This window comes from Sparus aurata, chromosome 2 (genome assembly GCF_900880675.1).
Source record: "Sparus aurata chromosome 2, fSpaAur1.1, whole genome shotgun sequence".
Lineage (NCBI taxonomy): Eukaryota > Metazoa > Chordata > Actinopteri > Spariformes > Sparidae > Sparus > Sparus aurata.
In genome coordinates this window covers 20,078,646-20,097,107 of record NC_044188.1, presented here as the reverse complement: position 1 = coordinate 20,097,107, position 18,462 = coordinate 20,078,646, and the positions used below count along the sequence as shown (strand labels likewise).

At 39.7% G+C, this 18,462-nt stretch overlaps 1 protein-coding gene across 1 annotated transcript in view; it reads right to left on the bottom strand.

The window, feature by feature from the left end:
- The window catches only part of arap1 (ArfGAP with RhoGAP domain, ankyrin repeat and PH domain 1), a 52,583-nt gene extending 37,116 nt beyond the window's left edge, over positions 1 to 15,467 (bottom strand). The window contains exons 1-2 of the mRNA XM_030393939.1: positions 15,337 to 15,467; positions 3,518 to 4,663 (exon numbers count right to left, since the gene is read on the bottom strand). Of these exons, the coding sequence (XP_030249799.1) occupies positions 3,518 to 4,578 (1,061 nt within the window). The 5' untranslated portion in view covers positions 4,579 to 4,663; positions 15,337 to 15,467. The remainder of the gene's footprint in view (positions 1 to 3,517; positions 4,664 to 15,336) is intronic.
- Between the last annotated feature and the right edge of the window lie 2,995 nt (positions 15,468 to 18,462).

Sequence of the window (18,462 nt, the reverse complement as noted above, 5' to 3'; positions counted from 1 at the left end):
GTGGATGATACTGAGGTACCAAGCATGGGCTGCGTCTCTCACACACTTCAGCTGGCTGTACACGAGGGTCTGCTGTCACAGTGCAGCGTCACACACTCACCTGCTAACACAAGGAAGGTGGAGGCCAATGTTGGAATAGCATATGCAGAATAAGGAAGAGCCATATGAAAGTAGCAGGCCAAGTATTACACATGTAACTCTCCTTAGCTACTTTGTATAGCTTTTCCTGAGCCAGAGAGTATATCCATGCAGGGAATTCCGTGTGTATCTTGCACAGCATCTTGCCTGTAAACAACATCTCTGCTGCTTGTTTACATTACATGTATAGCCTGATTGTAATATTAGCTGAAATAATAACATTTTTTTGTATTTTAGACTCAAACAAATACACACAGGGTCATTAGGCCTGATGCTAAAACGAAATTACACACATAAAATATTACAACACCTTAAGGATGATTTGTTTCACATGGACTGATGAGTATTTGCTCGTCACATATACGCACATATTTGGCAAAAATTGCCTGCATTGCGATTTTTTGGCTATGCATAAAGACACATTAAATGTATTCCTTCAAAGCACAAAACATTTTTCTGATTTTCTTGCTTACTTTTCATATTGTTACCACTTTATGAATCATTTAGTTAGTCTAGACATATAAACTCAATCATAGGGAAATAAAGTCATTCACACGATGTTATAAACAGTCATTCACTATTGTCCTGCTGACAGGAAAGTCAAGAGTGAGCACATAGGCCTTGTTTCAGTCTATCCAGTATTGTGAAAGTTCCTCTTTAATTTCCATCTTTAGTGAATTTCCTTCATTACAGTCACAAAAATCTCCTTTTACACTTGCAAGCACATAAGAGATTTGAGTCACACATTACAGGAAACCACTTGAGAACAGATTTCTACATTTCTACATCCAAAACAAATTTTTTGTACTTCAGAGACAACATACTCAATTTAAAGTTGTTGAAGTAAGCTTTGTTAGCTGTTGGAAACAATGTGCTCTGCTAGTTTCATTTTAAGTGGCACTTTAAGGTTGTGTCTGTATTGTCAAGAGGAAGAACACCTACATTTAATCAATAATCAATATATACCACATTAATGGACCCCTGAGGACAAATTATACTGCTTTGTTATGCACTTGTTCCTGCAAAAACAAAATACATTTAGAAAGTGGCCTAGCTAACCATACTTAACTATATCTCCTATTCATTAGCTCCGTTATAAATCCTCCAGAAAATGATACAGAGACTCACAATGACGGGAAACTGACCTGTTGACACAGTTCCTCCTTTTTTTCTCAGAGGAGGACTGCTGAGAGGGGGGCTAGCTAGATGCTATATTTAACCTGCTCTCCGCTAGCTAACGGATGACAGTAGGCTTAAAAAATATTAACGGTACTTTTTCCTCCCACATTATGTGTATATGACCTTTTCTGGGAAAATGTTACACTTGTTCTACACTGAGAACATCTGCCAATAGCTAAATGACCCCTTTGTTATGGTGTTTCCAGCCTGTTTTGGTCTGAAGTAGGCTTAGCAAATATATAGCAGAAAGCTAATCTATGCTGTTACACAAAGCCAATGTACAGAATTTTACATTTCTGTTCTGAATAATGCTCTACATGTCACTGATGATGGGGAGTGCTAACATTAAAGATAAGAGAGCACACCTGATATCCATGACAACTAAACACACCAGGGACACCTTTGGAAAATACCATCTGAGTGGTTTTGTCACGGACATTCAGACCATACACAAATACCAATATCAGTTTCCTAAACACCTAAAGTCTAAGGACAGAGTATGATATCTGGTCTCATCCAAGAACATTCCTCCTGTCAAGGTAAAACAAACTCATTTAACACGGTCAAACCTGTTTTCTATTAACTGGTAATAAGCGTAACAAAGCTACGCATATAGCACAGCAGAAAACATGAGCAGAAAGAAAGAAAAGTCTTCCTTGTTTGAAACCCTACCACAGAACAGAATGAGGAGGGGGATGAGAAGAAGAAAGCACATGCTGAAGACGAGTACAGGCTGAGAAAAGACATGTAAAGATATGTTTAGGATCAATATTACCTGTCTCGACATGTTCAAAGGGAGTCCTCTGCCATGATGATACAAAAAGCTTAAAGACACACACACCCACACATCGGAGGAGATGAAAAAAAAAAGAAGGGAGGAGGAAATGACCAACTAACCTAAAAATGGGAGGAGGCAAAAAAGCATACTAAAAAGGAAACAAGAGAGCGTGTGAATGTGTGTTGGTCAAGGCTACATAAAGTCTGAAGGTAGTTCCTGGTAACAAATCACTTTTGTTTTCCCCTATATCTTTATTTGCTCACTCTCTCCTTCTCTCCACAGAAGCTAATGAGGAGGAGAGTTTTTAACCGCTCTGTGTTGTTCTCCATTGTAACTTCCTCCCTCTCCTTGCATCTAGCTTCCCTTTAAAACACAGACAGAGAACATGTTTCTCAAAAAAGAACCAGTCCAAAGCGTGAGGCAAGGCTGAAGTTTCCTTTCCCTTACCGGTGACGAAAAGCACAGAAGAAAGAAATAGCTCCTTATCTTGTATGCCATCACCAGGAACTACATAAACATATGATAAAGGGCTGCTACAGTTTCCTCAGTGAAACTATTGCAGGGATAAAAGTCTGCTGAGTGAGGAAAAAAAGGGAAGAGCCACAATTTTGCAATTGGACAAAAAAATTTGCGAAACAATTTAATTCTGTAAAAGAACAGAAAATTGTATAGGGATATGGTAGTGAATAAAAAGTCACTGCGAAGCCTTTGAAAAAACCCCACATGTATGCACTCCAGTTGTCTTGTATGGACACCCATAAAACAACAGTCTCATAGCTTGTTTTGTTCATAGACCACACTAAACAGGTCTTGTTCACATATTTCCGTATTCAACAGGCCACTAAGCTTTAGGTCAACTCAGTCATACAGTCAGCCACAGCCAATGTGCTTCAGCCACTTAGTTTCAGGAAGTGCCTAATTTTACATTTAAGGAAGTGTCCCCACTACATTCTTGGTGTCAAACTGCTACTGAAGTTGACAAGAGATGCAGTTTCCATCTTGTCCAACAGATGGCAGCACAATCCTCAGAGAAACAAAGAACAGAGGCGTTGTAAAAGCCCAGCCAGGGACAAGAGTAAAATTAACAACAGCTATAAACTCTTTTTGCAAAACATCAGTTTCTTACTTGGTTTTTAATCTTGTTGAATATCATTATCCCCATGCTTTTTTTTCTTTTTTAAGGATAAGTTACCTGGCTATTACTCAAATAATTTCAGAAAACACCAACACAGAGGACCATCATTTGTTTGCAAAGTTATAGGAACAGCATATTACTAAAACCCTAATTATTCCTCCGCTCAACGTTAACATGCATACAGTTCACAATGGCAGTGTCAGAATGTAAGTAAAATACATTTTAAATCGTCAGGTAGCCCATTACAGCAAATACAAACATTCCATTTAACAAAAGTTCAGCCTTACCTTTGAGTTCTGTGAGACAGTGCAGGACACCGCTGTGGGACTGGTGGAGGGCCTTTAGGTGTTGCCCCTGCTTTTGGAGGAAGAGGTGGAACATTTCTATCATTGAGGGGGGAAGCAACAGGGGAGCCGGGTAAACTTGTTCTTCTTCCATCACCACCCAAATGTTGGGCCGATGGCTGAATGGCTAATGTCTGTGGCCTAGCCTGGGCGGAGGGGAAGTTGGGAGGGTGAAGAGGTGCATGTGTGGGGGTGTGGGTAGGGGTGCCGGTGGGGGTTGAATTCTGGGACGCTTGTCTGCTCGATACAGCCGGGGCTTTAGCCACGTGTGTGTCCAGTTTGGGGGAGACTGCATTTCGAGCAGGAGGTGAGGGGCTCAGAGGAGAGGTGAAGCGCTGTGGAGGGCAATTGGGGGTGCTTCGAGGGGGGACAGGAGGCAAAGAGGGGTCAGAAGTTGAAGACAGGCTGGAGCTTGGGTGACAGTCTGCTTGGGCATTAGAGCGAAATTTGGTCCTTTCTTTAGGCACAGGTTTCTCCCTCTCTCCATCTATTCCTCCATCTTTCTCTCCATCTATTCCTCCTCTAGGTGTTACATGTCTTTGTACAGGAACTGGCTTCTTCTCTCCTCCATCTTCAATGTCCTCTTTCACACTGGACACTTGTCTGTCTTTGGGTACTGGTTTCTCTCTTTCCCTGGGTGTAGGTCTCAATGTCTCTCCATCTCTTTTCTCCCTTTCCTTAAGGACAGGTTTTTCTTCCCCTGGGATGGGCACAGGTCTTTTACTCTGCAAAACGTGGGCATTTCCCGTTTCCTCCAATCTCTGATCTCTCTCCAACTGTCCAAGCTGAGAGTATGTGTCACTCTTACCATGTGTTTTGTTCAGGCTGGCCAAGATGCGTCTCTGGTGACCCGGCAGAGTGATGCCCATTTGCTCCAGCTGATCTGGCCTGAGGTCGCGACATTGTCGTAATGTTACCAGCCCGGCACTCTGAAATGCCTCAAAATACTGCTCCAGACGAAGCACACATAACCAGTCCAACACAGTCACACGGGATTCACACATGACTGATGAGTGCGAGTGCCGCGGTGATGGCAAGTCTACATCCACAGGGACAATGCAGACTTTCTCAGATCATGGCTTACACAATCTGTGGAGGACAGAAACAAATGAACATGTATAATACCAAAATCCATTGTAGGAAATAAATTACACAATACAGGTGTTTCTAAAGGAACAATTAAAAAAAGCATGCATTAGCTCAAAATTAGTATTTTTTTCCCTGTTTTAGACATAAACTTTGTTTTAGTTCCTAAAAACAGATCACTGTGCGTCACATTAGTCTGATTATAGACTAGATGATGAAAAACAGTTGTTACATACACACCGTATTGAGACTTGCGGACGTCTTTGAGACGTGCAATAAGTGTAATAATAACTTAGCTTCCTGAAAGACATAAATAAATATGATTAATAATCCCAATGACAACTGTACCAATTCATGAGGGTACATTTTTTATATTGTTAACAGCAGCCTCAGAGTTGTGTGTGACACATTTTTGTCATGAGGGATGACTATCATCACCTCGGTAAAAGAGGAAGTTGTGTGAGCGCCTCTACGCTGAGATCCCCCAGCAGTTTAGTCATTCTGATAAGCACTATCATTTTCAACAGCACTTCTGTTCACTGCTGTGTCAATATACAGCTTAAACTCACTTAAACAAACAATGATTGTGCATCCAGAAACTGCTCAGGTCACTGCTCAGCTCACATAATTTCAGTATGACTTGGAAGGGAACACCTATTAGAATATTATCCCTAATATTTTACACATACAAGACAAACATATCGGCTCTGTGCTACATAAACATTAGAAATGAAAAAACTTTTAAAATTGCTTAAATTAAAGGTTATTCCTTCTGAGCAGCCAAGACACAGGCAGTACTGTAGCACTATCACACAGGAGACCACTATGAGAGGAAGTGCAATTGACACAACAAGTATTGACACTCACAGCACGTACATACTGACTCACTCAATTCTCTCTAACACACTAGAACGCTGCAGAAGTAGGTTCAAGATCAGCTTCCCACGAAACATCTCCATCCTCCCCAGGTTCTGGTTTTCTAATGTAGTACTTACTGCATTTATGACAGCGTTCAAACTCTACAAGCATGAGGATTTCTTTTTGAAGTTTTTACACACAGATCTTTCACAATGTCAGGCCTTGATTAGCAAACGGCAGGCAGTGCCAGCCCGTTGCATTCACATGATGCAAACCTGCTGGATTGTACGCAACAGTTCAGTAAGGACTGTTGTAAATGCATAAACCAGCGCCATCACAAAAAACAACAGCAAATGTGAATTCTGACAGTGTTGGAACTTTGGACCATACCTAAGAAAGGCTACTTTGTTGTTGTTAAAATCATTAAATGCCTACGGTGTTCACTACGGTTTATCTCTTTTGACCACAAGGGAAGCTGCTGGTTTCTCAGGCAGAGCCACAAACACTCTTTCCTCAACACACACATGGCTTAATATGATAACAATTCAAACGTAATATACCAAGGCACCTGAAATTTGTCTATGCCAACAATTCTGATTATATCAAGCATATGTACATTTGATAAAATATATAAAAAAAATATGACCTGGATCTGATTGGAGACTGGAAGCGAGGGTTGAGGAGGCTAAGCGGGCACACAGTCACCCGCACTATCTAGTGCGAGAAATACTATTCACCAGTGTGTGAGTGTGAAATGAATGCATTTCATTTCCTGTCAAACAGGGCAGACACCACAAGGCACAGGGACAGCGTGAGTCTAGCCCTCTGATTAAAGTCAGTTCCTATTTTTAAACTGAGGAACTCAAAACACTTAATGAGTTACGGTTGCATCGGTCTTCAGCCATCATTGGAATGTTAATCATCGACCAAACACACAAATACTGCGTCCACAAATTACTTTTGACACACACAAGACACCTTTTTTATCGTAACGCTTAATCAGCCTTGTGTGTTCCGTTTGTGTGATGTGTGGGTGTCTTTGAGGAACAACATCAAGAGGCGCAAATGTTGAAGTAGGTGAGAAAAAGCTAATGGGAACAGCTCAGTCTGAAATACACTCAGTTGTAGTTGGTAGTTGCTAAACAGCTTTTTGATTGAAAAAAGTCAGTACAATAAACAAGAGGTAATGAGATAAAAGGACATCACGAGATCTGTTTTTAAAAATTAAAAATTCTCACTGATGAAATATTCAATGATTTTGAGGTATAATATTTCTGTTGTTGTTGTTGTTGTTAAAACCTACAAACAATCCTGCGGAAAAACCAAGCAAACTATAAGATCGGTGGGTTTAACTGCATTACAGTTAGGAACCATGATGGATGATGTGACCCGTGTAACACAGCTGTAAATACAGACATACAACTTCTTATGTGGCAGATATAAGTAAAACCAATTTAAAGCACATGAGTTCAGGCAGGTTAATGGGACATTTTTCGCCAACAGTATCCCAGTGTGGGTGATGAACAAAATAGAATGTGGCACTGCGGGTAATAGACATATTGACTCCACATACTCTGAAAATAAGAGCTACGACCTGACCATTGGTCTTAAAAATCAGAGATTAAATTGATGGGCAGAAATACAATCTTTTAATAGAGTAGTAAATATGTTCTTGTTCATTTCTGAGTTTATGTTAAAGTGACAGGAATGCTCACTTGGGAAAACTGCCATCATACCTAAAGTCAGAAGAAGCTTATTCTATCTCTAGGCATCCAGTACAAAGATACAAAGGACCTTGACATATCCAAGACACATTTTGCCTTACTAAGCTTTGCCTTACTTGGCTTTGACACTGGAATCAGGAGGAAACTTAGTTTAGTCTTTTCCCCAGAGTTCCAGCAGCATAGTACACAATAAACTTCTGGCTTGTCTACACAATGAATCTTGTGTATTTTAAGCACATTTGTACCAAATTATTTTGTGATAAAAGCACCTTTTAAATATTTCTGGCAGTACATTTTTTGTTCTGTTCTCTTAAAACCTGGATGGAAGTCACCATTAGGCATTACATATAAACAAGATATACCGAACTGTATATTTACCTTTAGCTCTGAACTGTTTGACAGTCATCCATCATGTGAATTAAAATGTAAGGCATCATAACGGTTACTGTACACATGAGTAACATGAAATACCACTAGAAAATTATTAAAACTCTGTCAAATAGTTTTATTAGTTTTTATGACCCCAAAAAACCAATAAACACACCAGCAACTGGGTTAATAATTTAGAATCTCAGTAGGACCTTTACATTGGCAGCTCTACTGACCTTGAACAAACCCCCAGCTGACTCTTAAATGTACTGATGATTGCTTTGCTACCTCAGATGTATCATGTAGATACAATGTTTATACAGTATTTGCAAGGAATATTTTTTCACTTCACTTTAACAAGGGGCTTCCTGCTTCCTGTAGTTGTGCTTCCCTAGGCTAAACATGACGTGGACCCTATTCTGTAGAAATGCAGACGGATAAATTGATACAGATCTTCTCATCTGACTGTAAAATGGCAAGTAAGTCTATTTTCAAAAATGAAACTGCTGAAATCAAGAGCTTTCACCTTAACTCGAACACGATATTACATAAAACTATAGGTGCTCTGTAAATTCTGCACAGTCAATTAACGTTCATTGCTGCTGACTTCTTTCTTTCCAGGGCTTTTATTTCTCTTTCTGCAGATTACAACGAGCATTTTGCTCTCTGGACATTTCAATTCATTTATCCCTCCCTCACTCCTTCTCTGCGCTCCCTTCCTCCCTCCCTCCCACTAAGAGAGCTGCCAATAACAGGGTCTCTGTGCTGCCTGCACAATGGGGCATTCTGTTGCCCAGGCAAGTAACAAGAAGAAGGAAAACGCATGGTGTTCAAGTCTGGTCACAGTCTCCAAAACAAGCGCTCACCTAATAATATTGTGTGTATTGTATTGTGTGTGTGTGTGTGTGTGTGTGTGTGTGTGTGTGTGTGTGTGTGTGTGTGTGTGTGTGTGTGCGCGCACATGCATAGTTAGTTTCAGGCTTCATATCCCCTTTCAATTTACTTCACACACAGATATCGAGGATGTTGCACTTCATCTGTGTGTGGACTATAATTGCAATGTGAGCTCAGCAACAACTTGACACATTACTGATACCAAAAGCAAGACTTTCGCTCCTGCTTTCGTTGCATGCACAGTTTTACATAAAATATTCAGTGACAATGTCATAACCAACGGCGTTAGGTTTGCCAGAAGCCTAAAAAAAGTATATTTAAGCTGTAGTGTCAGGCTGTGAACATCAATGTAGTTTCTGTGCAATTGAACACAGCTACAGTTTCCTCTTTAACATTTTAAAGATTAAACTATATGTGTAGTGGCAAAAAACAGTTTAGAGTTTTTCCTTTGTGTTTGTAGCACCTGGAGAATGCGGGTGATGCAGTGTCAGCCTCGAAGTTTTTGTCCAAAAACATCCAATGAGAGAAAGTTTGACTGTTCACTGTTGCTGGTAAATAAAATAAAACAAAATACAAAATAAAATGCAAGAGGTTTGAAGGAGGTTTCACATGACCAGACACCATGCACAGCAAGCTCACAGACTGAGGTAAATGACGGTATCTGCTGGCCCGCCTGACGCCGTCATGATCTACCAGCAGCCTTTAAAAAGGTGGCACCATCACCACATGTAAAGGGTGCACACTCAAAAATGAAAAAATGTCACAAAAATAGTATACTACTATAATTACTATAATAGTACTTTAAGTAAATTATGTAAAACATAAAAAACTTAAATGCGGCTCCTACAATATGATTATTATTAAAAGTATATATTAAAAATCAATTTTGAGGATGTGTTTTTGTTTGTTAACCACAGACAAACAAGATCTTTGTAACACTTGCGGCCCCCTCGCTCTGATCGCCTCCAGTTAACTTGCAAACGCTGAATATAATGTATACAAACCAGCCACAATATTGAAACCACTGACAGATGAAGTGAAGGACTTAGATCATCTGGTGAAAATGCAATGCTCAGCATACCACTATAGCGATGGCACTCACTGTCCCCCAAATTCCCCAATCCAATCAAACATCTGTTGGACTTGCTGTAACAAGCTTGATCCATGGAGGCCCCACCCAGAACACACAAAACCTATAGGATCCACTGCCAGCATCGTAGTGACGGACACTCTTGATCTCGACGATCAGAGCTGTTTTGACAGCAGAAGGAGACCTCGTAAAATATATGGCAGGTGATTTTCATGTTGTGGTTCATTGGTCTAATTTCTGAGTTCACTTCAGAAGTATCAGCTGTGGAGGTTTGATGTCAGATATGGATAAAAGACAATGTGCTACACTGACACATCTACTGAACAAATACTTGTGTATCAGATCCTTAGAAATGCTTTATATTCTTAACTATTTCTGTGTACTGAGACACACACACAGAATCATGAATTTTAATATCTTATATCATTGCAGATGTCAAATGTGCTCGTGGCTAATGATGAGGTTGAATTCAGTTCACACTTCATGCTGATTCTGGATAATTTAATCAATTAATGCTAAACAGTGTTTAAATTTGCAAAGGGTGCTGAATGATGATGATGATGATAAAGATAAGGTGATATGTGCCCTTTAATGGCCGATGTTTCAAGGTTTTCTTTACAGACCTAAGCGTCAGTATATCGATAACACCTGATGTTCAGCTGTTATAGAGATTACCACCCTTTACTGTGTTGCTGTTACAATGTCCTTTCCCCCATTACTCACAAGGGTCAAGTGAAAGGAAATGCTTTTTTTACTGACTGCCATCATGATGTAGAACAACAGACTAAGAATGTGGAGAATTCAAGACCGCCATCAGTGACTTCAACAAAATGGACAGAGAAAGTCCTTCTTCCCTGTGGCATTCTTACAGATTTGTAATATAAAATTGCTTTTCATTTATTCAAACAACACAATATATACATTTCATAAATATAAATGCATAGAAGGCTGTTTAAGATTGGATCCCTTTGCATCTTTTCATGTGTACAAAAACCAAGTAGTGATAGGATAAAGTGTCAAAATAGCATTACTTTCTGAATAATACATTGGCAGGAATATCATGATTTGTTGCTAAAGCACAGGAGTATCCTTTCAAATCAGGAACTAGTCTACTTTATGAACAAATGTTTTGCAGGCGGATGTATATTCTATGTATTCTATTTATCATATTTATCACCTTTACATTGCTGTTTGTGCCTTAAAAACAGCTCACTCTGTGCACTTAGTAACAAAAAGCATCCACTCAATTATATGTGTATGAAAGTGGATTCCATACAAAGATAATGATGTTGATTTAGCCGAGCCATCCATCCACGAACACAGTAAAAAGTTGTAAATCGTCACATATCAACATTAAAACTAAAGTTGTACTGCAGTCATTTTGAAAATGTGGAGGAAACGGCGTAATTTCCTATGACAAAAAAGACCATGTCAGCTCTGCAGTGCGATATGCGTAGGTTTAAAACTGCCTCCATTCCCACAGTGTAAACACACACACCCACACACACCCACACACACACACACACACACACACACACACACACACACACACACACACACACACACACACACACACACACACACACACTCACACACCCTATTGATGGTTAATTGATAAAACATTAAAGCAGAACAGGGCGATTCCATTTAAGAGCATTGGACTGTGGTTAATTCAAATTCCACTGAAAAATATAGATTATCATTACTGTCTATAATTCAAAATACACAGATGGCTAAATTTTTGGGTCATAATATCTGTTGTTATAGCTACTGTGTTAGCAAACAATTACTCATGTTATACTGTAACTAATGAATACTTTCATTATAATTAATATTTTACAATTAATTGATTAATCCGTCAAAACTGTCAAGATAAATTGAGAAAAATGCTCAAAAATGCTCATTACAATTTCCCAGAGCCTAATGTGAGGTTTTTTAAATTGCTTCTGTTGTCAAACCAACACTCCAAAACCCAAGTACTCTTCATTTAATGTCAAATGACAAAGAAAAACAGCAACTGCTTACATCAAAGTATGTAAGTATATAAAAAAGTATATAATATATTTGAGGCATTAAGAAACAGTGTCTCCACATATAGTGAATCTACCATAGAGAACAAACAAGTTAATTATTTTTAACTATGTGCTGCATACAGTATCTTGGTCACAATAACCAATTATAGCAGCTTGGTGGTTAAGACAGATACCGTCTTCAACTACCACAACATTTAGGGTCCTTAGATGCTTATCATCTCCTTTCCTCTTCCTATATTTCCTTTCGAGCTCTACTATCTCAATAAAAGCCAAGATGCAGTTAGTTAATGAGTTAATGAAAACAAATTATATTGGCGGATGGATGGAACTCAGATTCTACAAACTCCAAACACAGCTGTTCTTGCCCCACAAGTCCAGTATCAATCAGGCTCTACTGTTAGCCAATAAGCAATCATTTGAAGTCATGTTACAAGTGACTGGATGAATGTAAGTCCATAATTTTCATACTGTTCACCAGCAAAATATAACTTTGCTGTGCAAAGAACACTCTTTCTTGCTGCTCTGTTGCTGCTCAACAGGCCAGGTAACTTCACAAACTACAAGTCGCTGGGTAGGCACTATAGAAGATTTTACCTCCTCAGATTTCTATCAAGGTGATATCCTGATAAGGATTACAAAAACACACAGACACATATGGGACATGACTCATAAACCCACCACCAGACACGCTGCTACCGTCAGCCCACTTACAATTAAAACTGAATAGTGACTCAGTCCTGCCAGTAAAAAAACGCATCTGAACAATGTCCTCGTGTGAACAAGCCCGTGTCAGTGTGCGCAAACTCGCCTTGAAATCTTCAGGGTGCATTTCACAGGAGGACATTTCCCATGGTAACCCACCACCAACTACCAACCACATTTAAGAAGCCCATTAATGGGAACAAAGTCATCAGTTTGTTGACTTTAGGTATGACGTTCTTGGAGTCATGATGTGGCCTTGCGTGGTGTATGTCAGTTGATATTACTTCAAGTACAAAACTGTGCATACCACAAACTTTCAATAGAATGTTAAGGACAGTAGTGGATATTTTGAATGTTTAAGTCTCATGAGAACATCACTGTAAATAAATAACTGCACCACGAAAATCTTACAAAATGTTGGGGAATTAGACTGAGATATACTGGGAGGTCGTTCAGATATTTACTCTATCTTCAATCAAATAAACAAGTTGGATAAAATATCAGAAACACCGGGCAATCTGGCTTCCAAAAGTCATAATCTATTTGATCAAAATCACAGTCCACAATTAAAATTGGTATCTTTGTCTCTGTAGACTATAGCCACTTTTAAAATAGACTGTGATTTCTTTATTAGCACCATTAAACACAGCATTGAATCATAGAAAGCTCTTTTTTGGCACAAGCTCCTCATCTGTCAGGCCTCTAGCTATGACTCACGTTGCATTGTTTAAAATATGTCACCCAAGAGAGATACATGAAGTAATTTGTCCAGTCTTTATAGCCGTTTAGTTAGCGACATCACTCTATTGATATGTTCATGGAGCGTGGATCTGCTAGTCAATGACATTATTTGAAGTTTGGAAACAGAAGTTTATTACGTCTCTTAGTTTATGACATTTAACACCGCAATCTCAATGATTCGTCTGAAAATTAGATTGTGGATGCCTTCAGATCTCCCACCCCAAACTGCACTACAACCTTCATCTTCCAAAATGACAAAAAAGCTGAACGGACACCTCTCTAAAACAGTTGCAAGGAAAGCCAGCTTTGTTGAAGAGCCGTTGTACTAGACTGAACTTACAGTTAGGTGAAAAAAGTTGAAGAAACCAAATTAATCATCTCTAATGTTCCTCTTTCAACAATTTTGAGCCTTTCGGGACACAAGATAAAAATGAGTTCCTCTATGTCAAGCGAATGTCATTTTCACAAGGTGTACAAAATCATCACTGAATGACATGTTCTCTTCCCCTGTGAAAATCTACAGTCTTGAAGCAGAATTAATAACTTCAGTTTAACGCCCATTTAGTCAATGCCTGCACTTATCACCTCTCGCATAACAGGCCACTTCATTTAGTCTCGATGAGCCCTCTGAACCAGCGAGATCCTCCTCTCACATCATTAAGGAGTGATTCAGTGGTGAGCAATCATGTGAGCGTATGAGACAGACGAAGAGGGAAACAAAAGGCATAAAATTGGCAGACACAAGGGGGATAAAGAAAGACGGAGAGAAGAGAAAGACAGACGAGGCATTCAGCTGAAACTTGATGTCAATGACCGATAAATAATTCAGAGTTCTCTCCCTCTGTAAGAGTGCAATCAATCTAAATCAAGATTGTGAATTTGATTTGGCTCAACCTAGCGTGCATTTCGCACTGGTTGACACAAAAATCATTGGTTGAGGGGGTAGAGAGATACTGATATCTGCCAAGATAAACAACATCCTGTGACACTGCAATATGTGGCACTCAGTGTGCAGGTGAAAGCCAAAAACAGACAGTCACCAGCATACTCTTTACCAGTGTCCAAAACTAGACAAAACAAGGTCGATAGGGCCGTGACGCGGTTTAAAAGCTTAGTTTGCATATCCCGGAACTGGCAAAAACAGCTGGGTCATGTTTTGTGTTGCCCTTTGAGGTGATGAATTGGTGCATATCATTTAAATGCACACTGGTTGTTTGATCCTTCTTTCAAACTCATTCACATGACCCTGACAAGACCCCTGCTCAGGTTATCAAAATATACTGCCAAGTTCTGTAAATGCTGCATAAAATGACATATGTTTAATCACAACTGAGATTATTGTTCGTGGTTCAGCAGCTCTGTTTGTGAGAACACTCAACTCACACATCTGACTTATTTTAAGGCTCAATTGGGGAAACAGACATGCAAAAAGTACTCTATTTTAGGGCTTCAAGCCCACAAGCAAAACGTCTACAGAGTGCTATAGCGCTGAAAAGGAAACACTTTCACATTTTCCACTTTGCTTAATAAATTGCCTGCTTGCATTTTCAAAAATAGTTTCATTGGTCACATATAATCAACCAGAGGCTGTAAGCCCTGCCCTAGACTGCTTAAATTTTTTTTTTTTAAAGCAGAAATAAGCAGCTGAAGAAACAAACTTCAGCAGTTAGGTGGACTTGTGTAATCTGTAAATGTCGACTGCAGAGGTGGAAAGAGTGTAAAATGGATAAGAGGATGGATGTCCACCTGTCGCATGCCCACCTGCTAACGGACTGATGTGGGAAAATCAGGCACAGGATGAGCTCTCTTAGGACAAGGCATGGATCAATTACTTTACTTATGATTTCAGTTAAAACAGCGATTTAATAGTCAGTCCATCCATGCAGCCAGCTTAAAGATAATGAATTCCAGTGGGGATAAACAACCCTGTGTGGCAGGCGGTCCGTTTCCTCTCCAGTTTTACAGGAGAGAGCCTGAGGAGAAACAGCCAAACTGGTCCAACAACTTCACATTAACCAATTAAAAGTCTTCAATTATTTCCTGCTCTCCATTTAGCAGTAAGCCGTTAAAAGCAGAACTGGACCCGCCCGGCGGTGTCTTCACACAAATGTTCTTCCTCCGACTTATCTACGTTATTTTCACCGCAACGTTCAAGCTAACGGGCAGTTGGTGCGAATTTGTGGTGTTTATGTGTCTATTCTCATTAGCTGCGCTGGGAAAGTTTGTCTTGACATGAAAGTTTTGTCATTCTTGTGCTTGTCTTACCTTGTCAAGTCTGTCCAAGCGTCCAACTGAAACAAACCGGCCTTGTGTGTTTTCGAGGTGAATTGGTGGTCACAACTGCGACGCCAAATAGCGGAGAACATTTTTCTCACGGGTGAAAAAGCAGCAGCGACTCACACAGTGAGTGTCGAGCGACAATAAAATGAACATTCAACTTCCGCATACACGTTTCAAAATAAAAATGAACACTGCCATCAACTTATGTGGTATTTTATTTTGAAGGACAAACAATTAGTGTTTCCGGCATTTTTCGTGCCACTTGACGCACGAAAATTGCAAAAACTTCCGTACGGTCGTCATGTGACCACTGAGAGACTGGACAGCCCAGAGTGTTTTCATGCAAATCCACTTAAACTACCTTTTATCCCACTTACTTTGACTAGCAACATTTACAGCACTGAGAAGGCTTTATCTGTAAAGAATATGTAGGCCCTCCATATATCTTTTAAGTCTCTATTATGATATATATTTTCAAAATGCAATTTTGAACTATTATAAAATATTAAAAAGAGCTATCATTTAAGAAAATGATAGGCTACTGAATGTGAGAATGTGTTAATAACTCACTACTGACAAGAGACCGTTGAAAGTCACACTTTATGAGCTACAGGCTTCCCAATTTCCCTTAGAGAGCAACAGTATTAAAGGTTGACTATGTAGTTTTGGGGAAGAAATTTATTGACTTTATTTAAAGCCTTAACAAACTAAATAAACAAACTCTCTTCCCTATCATGACTGACCAAACCAAATAAACAAACTGACCTTAAAGGACAGCACAGCTTCATACTTTTTGTTTATATGTGGTGGACCCTGCCACCTTTCTAGCTTCAAACAGTGCTCTGTGGACCTTATTTCCTCTGAGAACAGCTTCTTTATTCAGTTATGGAAAAGATAAATATTTCTGAGTTTGTGTTATTACCCCATAAATATTGTAAATATTAAAATTCTGACTTTTAATTTCTTCTCCAAAGCTATGTACCCCTATAACTATTATCAGGCTATTTGATAAAACGTATATGTAGAAATTGGGTGGATTTACCCATCATTGATTAACATACATTTAATTACAACATTTAAATAACAGTTACTGTCATATATGAGATAAACAACAATTAGCTATCTATTTGCATAGGTTCCAGTACAGTCTGTGTGCCAACCTTGATGTAAAAACTGGTATAATCTTGGAAATATCTAGTCAGTGCCGTGACCACCAGTAGAAATAACTCTGAACAGATATTTCTTTTGGAGGTGGCAGTGATGTGGCATTCACAAGGCAGCTGATTTGTTACTTGTAAACTCCCATAGGAACCAGAAGAGGGCAACCACTCACCATGAAGATATTGTTGAGCCTGGTAGATGGGGGAAAATTTAAAGAAGTATCAAGTTTAAAAAGCAAGTAATAAAGGGAAAGTAGAAAGACGATGTTGCATCTAAATGGACCAGACATTATTAAATAAGGGCCCTTTGATTGCATTTCAGCCACAGCGACGGGAGTCAGCAAGATCAAAGCAACTGAGAGAGAGGGATGTTGGCATGTAATAAAAGACAAACGTCGGACCAAATTGGAAGCCATAACTTCACGGTCACACCCTACATCCAAACACAAAACATTCATGAGCTAAATATATTCCACTTCGTCACTATGCTTTGTCAAAATTTTACTGAACATCACGTGTTTCAGAGAGAAAACATTCAAAGATCATTTTGGACTTTGTGTTTTTGTCTTTGTCATATATGTGATCTGCTCTCTTACGTCACATTCAGAGGCCCCCAAGACCTAATGAGTAAAAAGGGAATATATTGCCTTCAGGAGCTTGGATGAACAACACACCTTGTGGCGAGTCAGTGACTTGTCATAATGTTTCTCATTATTCACTCCTGCCCTGGGATAAAGATCAGCAGGCTGTCATAAAGATTAGCTTGGGAAATGAAACAGAAGGGGATGGACGGAGGTAAAAGGTGAGTTGTGGTGGAGAGAGAAGGAGTATAGGTTGAAAACAAATGAGAAGCAGAGGTGAGAAAAGCAGAAAAGAAAAAACAAATAAGGCTGACGACTGTGGAGTAGACAGAGTGGGAATAAATGGAGGAGAACAAATGGTTTTGAGTAAGAAAAAGGGAAATGAGGAGAAGGGAAGGACAAAGAGGAAGAGGGGAGGAAGAGGATCAAAGGAGACGAGAAGCCTGAATGAGGAGCAAATGAAAGGATGGATGAGGGGATATGAAAAGAAAATAAACGGGGGCAAATGAGAAGAAAAACTGAGGATATGATGAGGGGCAGAAAGACAGTAGGGGGAAAATACAAGAGATGGAGCGAGAGGGTGTGGGAGAGAAGAGGAGGAGGAGGAGGTGGGGTTACGATGAGTCATCACCAGGATCTCAGCTCTGGTGGGCTGGGTTGCTGTGGGGGTGGCAGCCAGTGTGACACATATGCAGTAACACACACACAGAGGGATGCCGGCCGTCATGCTGCTTATATGCCTCCTCCTGCTGTGGAGGCGGGTGGAAGACAATGCAGGGATGCCACTGGGATGCACAGTTCACACACACTTGTGCACAGAAGCAGTCCTTTCTTCAGACACACACACATGCAGAAGATGATGATGGCTGAGCGAGAGGCCTCATTAAGACTCTGAGGATGGATAGGGGATATACAGCTGTAGGAAAGAAAAAAGGACAGAGTATGCACCTCATGCCTTTTTGCATCTCTCGCATACTATTTCCTTCATCATTCATAATTAATTAGACGCATATGCAGAGGCGGATGTTATAAAAAGGGAACTGTAATAGTGGATGACATGCAAAAAAAAGCATGATGTATAGTTCAATGTGATGTTCCCTCTTTATGGACTTTCAAATAATTCTACATGGATCCAATATGTTTAATGCATTCTTTAGCCATACTTTAAACCATATTACTGTGTGTTAGTTTGTGCTATGAAAGTGAAAGCGTCAGGTCATCCAATTAACCCATGGCAGGCAGACAGAAAGTGCAGCCGTAGTGCACATGGTGCATTTACAGTAAACAGGCTCTTCAGTCTAATTCTACATAGAGACGAAGGGGCGTAGACCCTGTAATAAGTCACTTCCTCTGTGACATGCAAGATCTCG